The sequence below is a fragment of the Apodemus sylvaticus genome, chromosome 9 (assembly GCF_947179515.1).
Source record: "Apodemus sylvaticus chromosome 9, mApoSyl1.1, whole genome shotgun sequence".
Taxonomy (NCBI): Eukaryota; Metazoa; Chordata; class Mammalia; order Rodentia; family Muridae; genus Apodemus; species Apodemus sylvaticus.
Window position 1 is genome coordinate 27,672,024 of NC_067480.1, and position 18,036 is coordinate 27,690,059.

The window sequence follows — 18,036 nt, forward strand, 5'->3', positions numbered from 1 at the left end:
CATAAGGCTCCTGCTCCCAGTGCTCCTCAGCTCAGCCCCAGGGACAGTAAAGTTTTCGAGACAGGGTTTCTCTGTGTAGCCCTGACTGCCCTAGAACTTAGACCAGGCTAGCCTCTAACTCAGAGATTCCCTTGCCTCTGCCTCCTGAGTGCTGGGATTGAAGACATGCGCCATCACCATTCAGCCAGTAAATGAATTTCAAAGTTCCCCAGGCAGTTTTAACTTTTTTTGTAAATCTGTAAAGTTGATATTTTTCAGCTTCCTTCCTCTTTCAGAATAAATGATGATTTCCGGGACTGGAGAGATCGCTTTCCAGTTAAGAGCATTTGTTGCTCTTGCAGAGAACAAGGGTTTTGTTTCCAGGACCCACATAACAGCTCACAGCTATCTATCTGTAATTGCTGTCCTGGGAGTTCTAACGATCTCTCTAGTCCATTGGGACAAGAGGTAAGCATGTGGTGTATGGGCATGCACACAGGCAAACACCCACTCATTCAGAAATAAAGATCAACCTTGAAACAACAGCAGCGCCCATGATGCTTTTCCCAAGACGCTATGTAACCCAGCTCTACGTTCCATGCTTTCCCACGTCTTACTACTCTAAAACAACTCGCTAGCATCTACTGCTTCAGTGTTTCCCCCTCAATGCCTGGCTGTTCATTCTCCCCGTGCCCACAGCACGGCTCCCCATGTCCTTCCCTCGCCATCGCTCCTCACAGCGCCATCCCCTCTGGACACTGTGTGTGGATGTGTTTCTCTGCTAAGGTGAGCTTTCCCACCACAGTACCTGCCGGCCTTGCTTGTTTAGCTCTCACCAGGGCTTGGCAGCGTCTATAGAAAAGCGGTCGTGCAGTTCCCCTCTACAGAAACTGTGTACAAGAATGTGAGAAGATACTGGAAAACGAGGCTGGGGAGACAGATGGCTCAGGGGTTAAGAGCACTGGCTGCTCTTCCAGAGGATCCCAGCACACACATGGTGGCTCTGAACCATCCGTTACTTCAACTCCAGGGGAGTATGACATTCTCTTCTAGCCTCCGTGGGTACTGCACTCATATGGCACACAGACACACACACACACAGACACACACACAGGCACACACACACACAGACACACACACACAGACACACACACACAGACACACACACACAGACACACACACACACACACACACACACACGCACACACACACGTCGGCAAAGCACCTGTACATGTAAGACAATGGAACAACCACTAACAAGGGGGCGGGGCATGCTCAGTGGTTAACAACTTAATGCTCTTGCAGAGCGAACACCTTGGTTTGGTTCCCCGCACTGATGCAGGCGCTCACGGCCATCTGTATCTCCAGGACCATCTCTTGGCCTCTATAGACACTGCACAAATATGGTGTGTATAAGCAGATGTAGGTAAAAACCTCACATACATAAACTATATGCACAAATAAAGGAGTGGGTGGGCAATGCTTTACCCTGGAAGCCATGGTTTATTAATGAGAACGCCAGGGCTGATGGGATGCCTTCTTATGAGGTCCAAGCGCCCTCCAACAACATAAGCTGTTGTCATGGCCCTTGGCTACTCACCAGTATGCGATGGCATGACCCCATTGCTAAAATCGCAACACCCCTTGGTTGCAAGACATAGAGAAACAAACTAGAACTGACCCCAAGACTTTCTCCTGCTGGCTTGCTTCCATAGTGCTTCCAGAAGGTGCCACGCAAGCTGATGGGGCAAAGGTCACCAAGAGTATTACCCAATGGAGCACCTGTGTGCTACAGTGTTCACCAGCCAGGCAAGACATACTCACTGATGCGACAGTGCCACAAAGTGAAGGGGCAAACAAACACTTGTGGGTTGAGTCTGAGGCCTGCTCCCCAGGAGGGAATTCAGGCCTGGTTCTGTAACCCTGGTCAAAGCCTCACGCTTCAGGAAGTCACAGGCTCTAGGGCAACCGTGGGGGCAGAGCGGGGACAGGGGACCTACTACTGCTGTCACACTGTCCTCAACCTTGGCCGGAGATGCTTCCCTCTGCCGTGGTCAGCAGCTAACGCAGAGACTCAACAAGTTAAAGCTATTAGAGGAAGGGACTACTGAGCCCTAAACTGGACATCTAATCATCTTCCACCCTAACTAAGGCTCAAGGACCATCTTAGAGGAAGGGGAGGAGAGACTTGTCAGGGACAGAGGTGGAGGAGGAAGGCTGTGAAATGTCTTCTAGACACGACGAGGCCCCTGTGCTCATAAGCTTACCACAGCTGTTACCTGCACACGGTGAAGCCAACAAGGTTGGCCAACATTCCAGTGAAAAGCTTCAGCTGGACTCAGTGGACACTCAAATAGGAGTTGGGAGGGAGGGAGGGAGGGACGGACAGACAGACAGACAGACATGATGTGGGAAAGGAAGGGGACATGTTGGGGTACCTGGGGGTAAGCTGAGGGTAGGTATGATCACATGGTTTACATGTATGGAACTATCAAACAAAAAATAAAGTTTGCTTTAGAATGATAAATATAATTCACACACAGACTGTATTATTATCCCCAAATATCTGTGCCAGGGAGAAGAGCCTATTCACTACTTTAAAAAATTAGGTAAGAAAGAAAAAACAAACATTTACTTTGAAGTATTGCTTGGGCTTTCCTGGTTTCTACGGAAATGGTATCAGACATATGAATATGGTCTGCAAATGCCTAGGAATCCCGAGGTGCCTTCAGGCCCTCACCTTGTTTTGAGCCATCTGATGTCTATTTCCATGGAAACCAGCATGGGAATGAGGGCGACAGCCATGAGTCAGTGTGCTGGGTGGTTCGTCCCAGCACAGACTCCACGGTCTGGGAGTCCAGGAGCTGGGCTGCAGACATGTAAACTTAGAGATTCAAAGGTACCAGAACAGTGCCAAAGCCGTAGCTGGGAAACAACGGCGTCTTTATGGAGCTGATGAATAGTGGCAAAGCCCCGTGAGTGAGACAGACACAGGCAGATGTTTCTTTACTGAGTATTGGGAAGCTGAAAGCACAGGCTACCCCACGCCAAAGAAGCCGGCCACGGCAGGCGGCAATCAGCAGAGGTGATTCATGGAGAAAGTCTGTTGGCTCTTTGGACACATGTCCTGAAGAAACCTCAGGTGGGTGGACAGTCTTACAGGTTGTGTGTGAGTGAAAATGTTGGAGGGGAACTGAGACTATGAGTCCCCAACTGTCTTTGCCCTGGAGTGCCAGTCAGTGGGAGGGGACTGGCCCTTAATTTCCTCTTCTAGCTAGACTGGACAGTGTGCTTCCCATTTGAAATTATTCCACCCTTGGGGCTGGAGAGGTGGCTTATTGGTTAAGGATTCCGGCCACTCTTCCACGGGACACAGGTCTCATTCCCAGGACCTGCAAGATGGCGGACAACTATCCCTGACTCCAGTTCCAGGTGATCCAATGCCCTCTTCTGGTCTCCTTGGGCACTTCACACACACACACACACACACACACACACACACACACACACACTGAGCTCTGAAGCCACACTATCACACTTTGCTTCTTCCCTCCTGCCCTGATCCGAACGGGTCCCGACTTTGCGTAAGCTTCACGGTCACTGACCCTTCTGGTGTCCACTTGGCTGCTGAGTTCCCAGCCACTTAGATCAGGCCAGGTGCTCCAGCCATCTCCAAGAAAATGCTAAGTTCTTCCTTTAGCCTTTGATAAAAGTTGTTTTTGAAACATATAGGAAGCAGAAGCAGGCAGATCTCTGAGTTCAAGGCCAGCCTGGTCTACAGACTCAGTTCCAGAACAGCCAGGGCTACACAGAGAAACCCTGTCTCAAAAAACAAACTGAAAGCAAAACAAGACCAAAAAAGATGTAGGTGCACGCGGAGGAGGAGCTGTGACCAGTTGCCATGGTGACAAGTGTACCAGCTCTGGCAGCAGAGGTGGAGAATGTGGGAAAAACAGATGATCTGGGAGAAGGACCGGCGTGGAGGTGAGGACGGAGTGTTCAGTGGGGCAGGCTGTGTGAGTCACAGAGTGACCATGTTTGTATGGCCGCCACTAAATGCTCTCATGTCTGGAGAATTGCAAACCTTGCCCCTCCCTGCTAGCAAGTGCCTAAACTACCTGGAAACTGGACAAAACAGAACACACCCCAGCTCTTTTCTTTATTCCTGGAAACCACCCAACTACTGTGCTGTGCGGTTATTTTTTGTTAACTTGGCCCAAACTTGCATTAAATGCCTCCATATTTTGGTCTGTCTGTAGGCAAGTCTGTAGGGACTTTAGTGATTAATAACTGATATAGAAGGCCCAGCCTACTGTAGGTAGGGCCAACCCTGGATAGGTAGGTGGCCCTGAAGAAAGCAGGCTGAGCACGCCATGGAGAGAAAGCCAGGAAGCAGTGTTGCCCCACGGCCTCTGCATCAGTTCCTGCCTCCACATTCCTGCCTTGAGACTTTGCTGGATTCTGGACTACAAGGTGTAAGACAAAATAAGATTTTTCCTTTTGAAGTTGCTTTGGGTCATAATGCTTTATCATAGCAATTGAAACCCTAACAAGGGATAGACGTCAGACAAAAGTACCCCCACATTCCCTAGCATGAATCAAACAATCTTAAGTCTGCTTTGCCCACAGAACCACAGACAAGGCTCTCAGCCACGTTTCCCCACATCTGCCTTGGCTCCCAGCCCCCTTCTGCATGGTCCCCTGTGTCATGGAATGCCTCCACCTTTTGGGTACCAAGAGAACAAAACACGTTTTCTTTTTCTTTCCTTTTTGTAGACACAGTCTCATGTAGACAAGGCTAGCATTAACTTCACTTTGAGCTGGGATGATAGGTGTGTACCTCCATGATTGGTCTATGCAGGGCTGGGACCTTGTATATACCGGACAGTCACTCTATCAACCATGCCACATCCTCAGCCTACGGAACCACCATTCACTAGTGTGTATCTCCAGGTCTGTAGCTTTACAGAACCTTACATTTTTTTTCTATTATCACGTGGAATGTTAATTGCTTGGAGGCCACATCGTTATCAAGGCTTCTCTGTGGTGCCTGTGATGCCTGTGCGTCTTCCTGAGCCGAGAGATTATGGCTTGCAGGAACCCCATACCACCTGTGCTTCTGCACAGCCCAGCATGGCAGGTTAGAAACGATGATGATGATGGAGGTAACAGCTAGCAAATGCCAAGACCTACAGACACCCAGGCACTGCCCTGCATGCTGGACCGCTGGCCATCCATTACTGAAGCCTGCACATACAGGAAGATTATAAAAACCATCGCAGCCTGGCCTTGCTTTGGATGCTACCTAGAGGTTGTATGTTGCTGAGATATATCTAAAGAGGATAATGTAAGCTCTTCTCTCAGTAATGATACAGAACAAACTGAAAAAGAATCAAGATCTCATAGTGCTTTGTTGATTGTCTAGTTTTTCCGTGTTGCTGTTTACCATATGAGATGCGCATGACTCGGAGCTCACCAAGATCTCAGGAGGGTCAGCCACAGCCCTACTCACTGGTCTACCCTTCCTCCATGCTCAGCATGGCCCCCTTTCCTCATGCCCATGGACCAGGAGGAGATTAGTCATGGAAAAAGAGAGAGATGTGAACTTGCTGGCTTCCCCAGAAGAGGCAACATTGGAGATAGTGAGTGCTTGGCTCTCTAGAAGTTTGATTGTGTAAACAGTGGGCACAACACAATGCTGTTAAATTAGCAAAGTGTAGAATTTTTCTTATACTCTCATCTCTTCTGGCTCCATATCTATCAAGGAAGGCCAGGGTAGGGGCATCTTTAATACTGATGAAGGGCTCCATAGTCCTTAAGAGAAGAAATACCATGGTTCGCCATTAGGTCTACGACAAAGTGCTCAGAACGCAAGCTGGATGGAATGGAGCTGCCTGGCAGAGTTCCCAAGAACAGAACTCTAGGGCAGGAGATACGAACACCAAGATCACCCCGGTGCTCTTCAGAGGAGCCACCAAAGGAGTTGATGTCTGCCTTCCTTCCAGGGACGAGATGTTCTGGAGGGCCACGTGTGTGGATGTCCCTCCAGGTTATGGCTGGGACAGGAAGGAGGGACTCAAAGACACTAAACCTTCTGCTCTGTCTGAAGCTGCAATGTCACTATGCCAGTGACCAAGACTCATCTCACAGGCCCATGTGAGTCTTTGTCACTTTTTATTGTCACCTTGTCTGAGTTCTTCATGTTTGGAGGAGCCCAGTCACTTTTTTCCCCACAAGAGATTTTGTGTGTTTGTTTGTTCAGTTTTTGTTTTGTTTTTTGGAGACAGGGTTTTCCCGTGGAGCTTGCTGGTCTTGAACTCAAGAGATCCTCCTGCCTCTGCCTCCTCAGGAGGTGAGTGCTGGCATCTAAGCTATATGCCACCACTGACAGAAAAAAAAAATTAAAGATTTTATTTATGTGTGTATGTGTGGTTTTGTGTGTGGGTTTGTTCTCATGTGGATGCCAAGGAGTCCAGAAAAGGGTACAGGCTCCTTGGGGGCTATGGCAGCTGTGAGCTGCCCTTTGTAGTTAGAGGGGACTGGACTCAGGTCCTCTGCAAGAGCAGTATATACAGTATAAGCCACCTCTCCAGCCTCAGATCTTAGTCTTTTTTTGTTTAAAATAATTACTATTGTTATGTGTGTGACCTTTATATATATTGGTACACACAGTGCACATGTGGAAGTCAGGTCTGTTTTTCTACCTTTATATGAACTCTGGGGATCAAAACCCGGGCTGTGTGGGGCAAGGGCTTTTACCTGGTGAGCCATCTCAACAGCCCTCTTTAGATCAAATCAATCAGCTATTGCTATTGCTGTTGTGGTGTTGTGTGCTTGTGTGTAGGCACATATGCCATGGTGTGCATGTGGAGGTGAGAGACAACTTTGTAGCGTTCCCTCCTTCCCCTCTTCCCGTGGCTTCTGAAGATTAAAATCAGGCCGCAGGCTCACAGACAAAGGCCTGCCCACGTGCAGGCTCGGCCTTGGCTTTAACTGTTTATGCAGCTCCGGCTGGCTTCCCGCCTCAGTTAGTTCCATCTTGGACTTCTCACCCTCAACATACTCTTTTCTCATTATTTTGTTATATATAACTATATACATATATACGGTGTCTATGCTTGTGTGTGTGTGCACTTGCATGTACATGTATGTGCATGTAGGGATGGCATGAGCATGCCTCAACATGAGTATGGAGATCAGAGGACAAGGAGTCAGTTCATAAGTACTTGTACCATAAGTACTTTTACCAGCAGAGCCATCTTGCCAGCTTGAGGCTTTCTAGATTCTGTGTATTTAATTCCGATTTAACTTCACTGGGCAAGCTGTGTGAAGGCCGACTCTAACCAAGCGATAGCGCTAATGCAATTGATTTGGCCATTATACTTAAGTGACACACATCTTAACATACACATGTTTGCTTTTGAAGCAAGAAAGGAGTGAGTCAGCAGTGACACAGTCACATGGACTGGGTGGGGATTTATTGACTTATTGATTGATTGATTGATTGACTGACTGACTGATTGATTTTGTTTTTTGAGACAGGGTTTCTCAGTGTAACCATCCCTGGCTGTCCTGGACTAGTTTTGTAGACCAGGCTGGCCCCGAACTCACAGAGATTCAACTTTGCCTTCCAAGTGCGGGAATTAGGTGTATGCAATAATACCCTGCTGGACTGGGCATTTAAGGACTAGAACTTGAAGGACAGTATACAAGACCTTATGGAGATGCCCTGTATGCACAGGATACAACACTCAAGGAAGCATAACAGATTTAACATTGGTTTGTTCAAATTCCCAAGCTTTTAGGAGCATGGAATTGGGGTGGAAGTGTTGATTTATAGGAGGGAATCTATCTAAATATTCCAGGTAAATCTGTAAAATAAAAATGGAAAATATGGGATGGCTGGAAAGATGACTCAACAGGTAAGAGCACTGACTGCTCTTTCGGAGGACCCGGGTTCAATTCCAAGAACCAACATGGTAACTCACAACTGCCTGTAACTTCAGTTCCAGGGCATTCACACCCTCACACAGACACACATGCAGGCAAAACACCAATGCACATAAAATAAATTAGGTTTTTTAATGGAAACTATGGAGCTGGAGAAACTGCTCAGCAGCTAAGAGCACTGCTCTTCAGAGCACTGTTGCTCTTGCAGACAACCAGGGTTCAGGGTTCAGCTGTCAGTGTCCCATCTACATGGTGGCTCACAACCATCCAGAATTCCACTCGTAGGGGATAACTCTCTTCTGAACTCCAGGGATATCAGGTACGCATGTGCTGTACATATACACATGCAGGCAAAACATTTATGCACATAAAATAATAAATCTAAAAATAGTGTTAATGGAGATCGTGGGCTTAGTCCGTCAAGTGCCTCCCGTGCAAGCGTGAGGACACACGCTCAGCCCTCAGGACTCACGTAAAACAGTCAGGTGCAGTGGAACATGCTCATAATCTCAGCACTGGGAATATGGAGGCAGGGGAATCCCATAAGGTTCACTGGTCATCAGCCTCGCCTATCAGGTGTGTCCCAGGTTTCAGTGTGATCTTATCTTATATGTGCACACACACACACCAACAAATATACACCTGCACACTTATATACCCTTGTGTATACACAAGTACACACATGTACACATACCTACATAAACATGCATACATCTACAAATGCGCACCTATATAAACCCCCATACACACACACCTAAACACACACACACACATATACACCTATACACATACCTACACACATACACACACACACACATACCCTCACACCCCAGACTCCTATACATATACACATTGACACCTACACACACCTATACACATATACAGACCCTTCCACACCTACAAACATACCCATACCCACACAGCCCTACCCACATCTCCCCACATGTAGATACACACAACACACCCCTACCCACATCCTCCACATGTACACACACACACACACACACACACACACACACACACAGAGCCCTATCCACAACCCCCTACATGTATATACCTGTACACACATAGCCCTACATATCCCTGAAAATATGATGAAAGCTATCTTTCCCTAGTTTTATTATATTTATTACTTCTTTATTGGGAGACAGGGTCTAGCTGTGTAGCTCTGGCAGGCCTGGTGCTCACTGTGTAGACCAGGCTGGTCTCAAGTTCACAGAGATCAGCCGGCCTCTGCCTTCTGAGTACTAGCATTAAAGGTGCACATCACCATACGTCTGGCCTCTTTCCCTGATTTCTATTACAACTGTAGGCAACAGAAGATGTTTGAACAGAATTATAACATCAGTTAAGTTAGAGAATAATTTGGAAAACAATTATTCAGAATTTAAAAAGAAAAGGATCAAAACAAAATGTGAATGCTTTAAAAGTAAAAAATTCTAAATGTATTTATTTTTATAACTTTTCAAACTAGACAGAAATTTAGACACCCCTGAGCCATCTGATGGACATACAGGATCTCTGCACTATGTTATTTATTTATTTATTTATTTATTTATTTATTTTTGAAATCTAAAATTGCCCATGCCTGCAAAAGTTTTGAAATCCCACACACTGAACATGGCAGGGGTTAATCAATTGGAGAACCCTGGCTACAGACAGACCCACAAGCATCTTGTGTGGTGACCCCACTGCACCGCTCCGATCGGGGGTCTATCAGGAAAGGAGACAGAGGCCGTGACAGCAGCCTCTGAACTAAGGACAAAGCTGCAAACAGCAGCGGAGTCAAAAGTCAACAGGAAGATGTGTGCATGGTTACTCTGGAGACACTCGGGGTCAACAGTGGCTGACAAATCATCTGTGCTCTTCCTCAGGATCCTCTGTGTTCCTCAACACTTGGCAACAAAACTCAAGTGGAATATTTAAAGTTCTGCCTGCATCTGTTCACGCTCATGGTGAATCCGGGAACAACCAGACTTCTGACATTTGCACAGAAGGTGCAGCAGCAGGGACAGTTGATACCACAGACAGTGGGGAGGGAAACAATGACACACAGGTCTGTCCTTACTTTTGTCTGTGACAAACACCTGTGAGAGCGAGGCTGAAGGAGCCAAGCTTTACTCTGGCTCTGAGGTGTCAAGCCATGGTCAACTGCTCCTTTGCTTTGGGCATAAAGGGCAGCAATGTCACACTAGGGTGTGCGTGGTGTGCACGCGGCTCAGGAGGCTCAGGGAACATGGCGAACAGACAAATAGGCGAGGAAAAGGGCACCACACCCTGGATGGCAGGTCCCCAGGAGCTAATTCCCTGAACTAGGTCCACTTCTTAGGAGGGGCTTTATCTAAAATATTCTTAAATAATCAATGGGTCAAAGAAGGAATCACAAATAAAACTAGAAAATTCTTAAAGACAAATAAACCAAAGCGCTGCAGATGCTACACTCAGAGGGAAATGTGGCTGTAACTGTCCACAGCTGTAGGAACCAAAAGAAGCATGTTAAAACTAATGTTAACAGAAGGAAGGAAATTAAAAATCAGAAAGAGAGAAAATGGAGACACAGCAGAGAAAACTAACAAAACCAAAGAACTGGCTCTCAGAATAAATGGACGAGACTGATAAAGCCATTAGCCTGACACCAAGAAGAGGGGTGCCTCATCTTATTAAACGGGACATCACTAGAGAACCTACAGAGACAAAACAGGTCACAGGAAATGAGACAAGCAACAACATCCTAGCCAGTTACATAATTTAGGATGAAATTTAAAAAATTTCTAAGAACCACAAATTACAGAGCTGTCTTGAGAAATATAAAAGCCCCCAAAAATTCTTTTAAAAAAAGAAAGGAAATTTGCATGAAACCAAAACATAAAGGGGCAAATGGCACACAGCTGCAGACCTAGCAGCACTCAGCAGCTAGGAGGCAGAAGGCAACAGAATGACAGTTCAAGGTCACCGTCAGGTAACTAAGGTCAAGGCCAGCCTGGGCATCGTGAGATCCAGTCTAAAAATAAAAACAAAAACATCAATCTGGAGAAATCTATTGTAATTAACCCCCCCCCCCAAAAAAAACCCAAACTGATATACCTTCACCTGGCAAGCAAGAGCCTTAGAAATACAAGCTCCAGCAAGCGAGAGGCTTGTTTTCTCTAGCAGAGCTTGAAGTAGCAAAATCTGGACAACTGTACACCCACCACATCGAGAAACTCAGAAGGATTTCTAAGACTATTTACAAAGGAAACGGCCACATTGTACATTGTATGTGTGTGCCTATGTATGTTTCCGAGGAAGCCCACGTAACCTGGATAACAGCATGCTTTCCTGGCGGGGGCTGGGGTGGAGAGCCAGGCATAGCTTCTTCGTCCCGGTCCCTGCTGTGTGCCCTCCTGCAACCCCAAGGCAGGCTTTTCTCTACCCAGCCTCTGCCTTCCAGGATTCTAGAACCCTCCCCTCCCACCATAGCACTTTCCATTTCCTTCCCCCTCATGGACCGGTGACTACTTGTTTATTTCCTACTATCTCCTGTCTATCCAGTGCCTACCAGTGTCTGACCAGAGGCCCCCAGGGCAAGCTTTGTCACCTCACAGTGACTCAGGTAAGAATCCCAGCCTCGCCGATCACTTATTAGCATCATGAACTTGGTGAGTGACCTTTCCCTGCGTGTGCGTATCTGCTCATGTGTGAGAATGGAACAGGGCAGAACACAGGCAGGAACACGGGTGAGGTGCGGAACAGAAGCTGACGCGTGATGATGCTACACGGAAGTAACTTCTGGCTCAGGACCATCACCGTCCCCTCTGTGGCGGTATCGTAAACCACAGAGCTACCACACACATTCTCATGGAATCTTTTTTAATCCCTTCTATATTTCCTAGAACATGGTTACTTCAAGGTCCTTAAATATTTGTTCAATACATAACGAGGGGAAGATAAGACGGAAGGAAACTGTGGGTTATTTACATAGATTCCACAAGTAAATGTGCATGACTGACTGCGCCTGGCACTAAAACCTAGTCTGCCAAGAGGAAGAGAATATTTATTTTAAAATCAATCTTCTCAAATAGTCCAGGAAGACATTTATTTCCATTTAAAGTCACGTGTAACTGAAGTTCATCTGAGCATGTACTGAGGACACCTCCTTGGGGGTGAAGACACTAGAACCAGGCTTCTGGCCTGGGATCTTCTGCCAGCCTTTGAATCACATTATGCACATGCCAATCATAAGAAGGCAGCACAAGAGACCACATGCTCTTCAAGCGCGAGGTGCAGCATCTGAACTCCACACTCGGCAGCATTGCCTGTCCTCTTGAATGCATCCTAAGCTTATCTAATGCTGCTTTTATTTCTCTGGAGAGGTCAATGGGGCTGGAGCCTTATGGGACAAAAGAATCCAAAAAGCAAGTTATCCCCATCCCCCATCTCTCTCTCTTATTTTCCACAGGGTCTTAAGCACTCTAAACCACCAATGAACTCACTATGTGACTGAGGCGGATGGCCTTGAACTTCTGAGGCCTGTGATTACAGGTGCACAGCACCAAGCACGGTTCCTGTGGTGCTGAGCACTGGACCCAGGCCTCTGTGCAGTCATCAAACCAGCTGAGACATGTGCCCAGCCCCTAGGAAGCAATTTAGAAGACAACGAGAACTGGGCATAGTAGCACACTAATCCCAGCACTCAGGAGGCAGAGGCAGGCAGATCTCTGGGAGTTGGAGGCCGGCTGGTCCAGGGATGTAGAGAAACCCTTTCTGCCTTTAAAGAAGAAGAAAAAGAAAGAGGAGGAAGAGGAAGAGGACAAAGAAGACAATGAGAACAGTGGGCCCTGAGGCTTTCCTCTCCCTTCCTTCTATCTGGCCCCACATCTCCTGACAGTGGCCAGTGGATATGGTTGGCTTTTGGGTTTTCCCATCTTAAGCTAAACCTAAATGACCTTCATCCTCCCCCTCCCTTGCCTGTGTGTCTAGTGTGTGAAGGATGAAATATTCTGGGCATTTTCTTGTGGCCTGCTTACTCTTTGGTTTCCTGGAGTGTGACCTTTGCCCCATTTAATCTAACATCCCGAACTGTGCTGTGACTTCTGCCCTACCTCACACACTGTCCCGCTCCCCCGCGTCCCCGCGCTGGGCAGCCTGAGACCCAGGCCTGCCTCTCTCTGCCACACCTACACTTCCTCCTCCTTCTTCCCCTTTGCAGTTCCTAATGTCAATAAAAAGGGTGCAGCTCTCCCCGCCTCTCTGCTGCGCGGGCACACAAGTGTATCTATAACTCACAGGCGTGTAGATTTATATGTTTGCTTTGTCTTAAGCACTCTTCACATTAACTTTATGATTTTTTTGAGACAAGGTATTGCTATGTAGCCCCTGTTGGCTTTGAACTCCACATCCTTCTGCCTCAGCGTCCTTCCTGAGTTTTAGCATCCCACACCCAGCTATGTTTGCCTTCATCACAGTGTGCCTTACATGGTCTGTACGTCAGAAGATGTATTGCTAGCTCTGTAACTTTTAATCTTTCAGTTACAAATGGGTGGATATTCAATATAACTGAGTTTCTTCCCCATTAGATTAACAGTCGCAGTTTTAGACATTAGAAAAAAAACCTAGATTTTGCAGCCCGGTACCTTGCAGTGAGGAAGGCAGGGTGCTGCAAATGTAGCTCTCAGCTCTGTGTAAGGCAAGGCTGCATAACTCAGCTGGTCACTCTACAGAGCCATTTCCATAAGCAGCTGCCTAAAAGCAGTGCCGCTGACTTTAGCCTTTGTGTTGGGCCTAAATGTCAAATTCTAAAAAATCCCTGCACTGCTAAGTAAGACACTGACAATCCCATCCTGACAAGCCCGCTCCAAAAGGAGCATCAGCAGTGCGGCTCAGCGGTCTGGGCTTGTTCCCTGAAGTATTTGCCGCCTTCTTCCTTCCTGGCAAAGTCAACACACAGCTCTAAAGTGATGACTGGCCTTGGTGGTCCCTGCTAGACTCAGGCATTTCACTGAGGAGGTCACTGAGGGTCACCCAGGATCTGCTGCCCCAGCCATCAGTGTTACTCTTGGTCCTGTCCTTTTATTGTCTGCCACTTAGTTACTGTAACAAAAGTAACAGATATAAATAACAAATTGTAATAAATATCTTCAAGTGCTAATCCCCACCCAGGCTTTTTTTTTTTTTTTTTTTTTTTTTTTTTTTTTTTTTGTCTGCTTGACACAAACTATAGTTATCTGGAAAGAGGAACTTCAACTGAGAAAATGTTTCCATTACATTGGCCTCTAGGCGAGTCTGCAGATCCTGGAGTACAGAAAAACAAACCGAGCAAGCCACGAGGAGCAAGCCAATGAGCAGCACTCTGTGCCTTCGCTTTAGTCTCTGCCTCCAGGATCCTGCTCCGAGTTCCTACCCTGACATCCTTGACCAGGAACCGTGATGTGGAAGCATTAGCTAAGTTACCCCTCTGTGGCGCCACGGCAGCACGCGCCCGCCCCCGCCCCACAAGGACACTGCTCAAAATGAAAACCTGGGGAGCAGCAGCAGGTCCAGAGACCTCTGCGCATGCGTGTTCTGTAGCTGACTGCCACACTGCAGAAGGGAAATGAGCACAAGTCAAATCCACGTAATTGACCAGTACGCTTGGACCAAACGAGGTCTTATTATAATAAAAACCTTAACAATTGGATAAGCCAGCACATGGATGCAGTAATCATTCTAGCCCTTGGGGAAGCTGACACAAGAGGAGACATGACCAAGGTTAGCCTTGCCTCCAGAGCAAGACCCTGGTCTCCAAACAATATAAAACAAACCATCAAAACACCAAAGAAACACTGAAGTCCCCAAAGACGACACAGGAAGGGGAAAGAACAGAACTTGAGAGGAACCTTTTTTGGACAAGGCGACAAAAAGTTAAAAGGAATAAAATAATTAACTCAAATCTGTGTTAGAGGGTCAAGGGTAAAGCACAAAGGTGGCGCCTTTCTCCTGGGAAGCACAGTGGCTGAGCTCTTCCCAAGGGGTGGCAGCAATAGCCCTTGAAGGCAGGTGACTGTGTTTAGTTTGAGAGGAACACATTTTATGCTTTTAAATATTTGAAACAAAACTAAACTATATAGTCTTCTAACTTTGAGTGTCCACAGATGGTTGGGGAAGACAGCCAGGATTCCTCACAGCCACTGCATGTTAGGGCAGAACTGAGTGGCTCATACTGTGACCATGTGGCCCTCCAGGCTAACACACCGCCAACCTTCCCCCTTACAGGAAGTCTGCTGACCCAGCTAGGCCCAGATTTACCACAGCAGCTTTCCTTGTGGCACAGGGCTGGTCTCTGTCACCAGTGGAGAGGATGACGGCTCATTCTGGGGTGCCCTTGCCCTAGCAGGCAGGAAGAGAAGCAAGAGTGCCCACCAGTGCCACCTGCAGCCCAGGAGAGAAATGGCAGGCAAGGAACGGGGCTGTTAAGGGAAGTTAGTCACCTGGCAGATCCTAAATAACTATGGCCTCACTGATGCCTGTGGGGAACACAAACTTAGCTTTTACAGGGCACTTTCTAAACTGACAGAACAGAACCACAACTACAAATCCTCTTCCCACATTCAAGTCTGGGGTGGATGCTTCCCAAATACAAGATGCTCCCAGCATTCCCCTGTACACTAACTGTTCCACATGCGCAGAAGGAAGACAAGCCACACTGTTACCACAAGAATGATAGGATACTGTGTCTGTCCTTTCTGGGTCTGAAGGGAAAGTCATGCAGAAGCTTGCCATGCAAGCTCTGCCTGCAGTCTTCAGGTTACTCTCCTCAAAACCACGCCACTGAGACTCTGCATGTCAACTAACTTCTGAGGATGAAGGGGCAGTGTGTCACCGCCAGCAAACCTACACCAGAAGAATGAACACAGGACTATAAAGCAGTTGGTTCTGCCAGCTTCACACCAAACCATAACCCCTTAGTCCAGAGCAGTACATCAGGAGCCTATGCACCATGTCTCCTGTCACCAGAGACAGCTGAGGGCAGAGACTCAGAGAGAAGAATCACTGCTGCTCACCTTCCTTAGAATCAAGAGGAGGCACAATACTGCACCCATGAAGTGTGCACGTGTCCTGAGGTCTGCGTCCACGCCCCAGTCTGGACTGGGCTTACAGGCCGGCTGAGGTGACTACTGAAGGAGTGGTGTCCTGAGACTCAAGGCTGGAAAAGGCCAGCTATGACCAGCACTCACTGGAACACACCAGGCATGCAGAAGATGAGCACAGCCACAGGAGGCCTCACTTGAGGGCCACGGGACCACCACACACCACATCTCCACTAACCCCAGAACTTTAAGGAGAGCCACAGAGGCAGGAGGACTCCACTTCTGCCCAAGTGTTCGGGACTCAGAAGAGATACAGAAGAGTATGGCAGAGCTTCCTGGGTCATCTCAAGAGCCTTCAACTTACTTCATCATCTTCATCTTCGTCATCGTCGGATTCAAGAACACCATCCGGTAAATCTTCTATGAAGAAAAAGAAATTAATCAGAAAAACCACAAAGCTTGTCACTTGGTCACTGAGCGTCAGCTGGGGCACTCATGTGAGCATCATGTGGGGAGTCACACTGCTGAGCACAAGCCAACACCCGACTGCCCCTGACCATGCCCTTCCACACTCCTGACCACGCACTGGCACCCCTGACACCCCTGACCACCGCCCTTCACACTCCTGACCACCACCCTTCCACACTCGATTCCACACTCACTGGCACACCCGACATCCCTGACTGCTCCTTCCACACTCCCGACCACTCAGTGGCACACACATTACTCTCCTGGCCATCCCAGATCCGCCACAGTTTGCTACCATGCTTAGCAACAGCAAATACACTGTTTCTGTCAGAACGTTGGTATTCATATTCTTATAAACACAACCTTGGAGGGAGCTGCAGGGCAGGAGATGAGCTAGCGTTTACTCCTAGGGAGCCTGCTAGCTCCCTCAGTAGTGCTATCTCACGCATCCTCTTGACAGCTTCATCGGCCATCACTCCTCATCACAGGTGACGAGCAGAGGACAGAGGACCCAGGCAGGGACCTGTTTGTTGTTCCGCTTTCTAAGCCCTGTTGTTCTAACTTAAAGATGTAGATTTGGGAAAGGAGCTCACATGAAGTTACCCTTAGATGAGCTTTAATAGGAGATGTGGAAGGTGGGGAATAGGAATGACAGATACAGATACAGACAGACAGACAGACTGCCTGACACATAAGGGCCATAAGCAGGTCTTGTGAAGGAGGAGCGATATAGCTTTACACTAGAGATGCTATGATGGGGCATGGAAGGGAGAGAAAGAGCCCTTCCTTCAAAACTGGGACAGAGCTACACTGGGAGAAACAGCCACCATGCACAGCATGGCCGAGCCTGAAAGAAGAAGAGAAAAATCCCTGAACAAAGAGGGTTTCTGCCAGGGAGCTTTCTGAGGGTCGAGGGTGTCAGGAAGTTCCACACCATGTGACTTATGACCTAACCTTCTAGCAAAGGGCGCAGGGGCAGGCACTAGCACAGGGTAGGAGCATACATTTATCATGCAGCTATGAAGGCTTGCCTTTCCACTAAGGCTGTGTGCTTTATACTGTCAGTGGTGTGTGTGTGTGTGTGTGTGTGTGTGTGTATGCTGACAGTTCTTCATTGGGGGTTGGAGGGCACAGCCTGATTTTTCCCAGCTCCCTTCTCTGGTCTCAAGTGTAGAGGAGCCTAAGGTGACAGACAGGTGGATGAGACAACCCAGGGTGGGGGAGGGGAGCTCTGAAAGGCTCAGGCTCATTACTAGCTCGGTGGGGTTTGCACAGATGCACAAGTCCACAGTACTCAGAACCAGAGAAGGAGCCATTCCCTCACCTGGTGAATGGGGAAGTAATCATTCTGCCTACTTCCTTGGGGCCCGAGAAAGGAGGCAAGGGAATAACTCAGGATCTTACGGCACACCAGAACATGGCACTTGGACGAGGTATGTAGCCGACACTCCAAATATGAGGTACTTTCTCCTCCACGAAGACTTCTCTGAGTTGTTGTGAATGGCTACTGACTGGCCAGGAAGCCCCCTAGGAGGCTAATCGGCTAAATTGAGCTGTGAACTACTTAGGGGATTAGCAAAGCTCACTCCTGGCT

General features: G+C 47.8%; 1 protein-coding gene across 3 annotated transcripts in view; it reads right to left on the reverse strand.

The window, feature by feature from the left end:
• The window catches only part of Armc9 (armadillo repeat containing 9), a 128,870-nt gene that overhangs the window by 50,151 nt on the left and 60,683 nt on the right, over positions 1-18,036 (reverse strand). For all 3 annotated transcript variants that reach the window (XM_052193602.1, XM_052193604.1, XM_052193603.1), the window contains exon 20: positions 16,339-16,394. In XM_052193602.1, the coding sequence (XP_052049562.1) occupies positions 16,339-16,394 (56 nt within the window). The remainder of the gene's footprint in view (positions 1-16,338; positions 16,395-18,036) is intronic.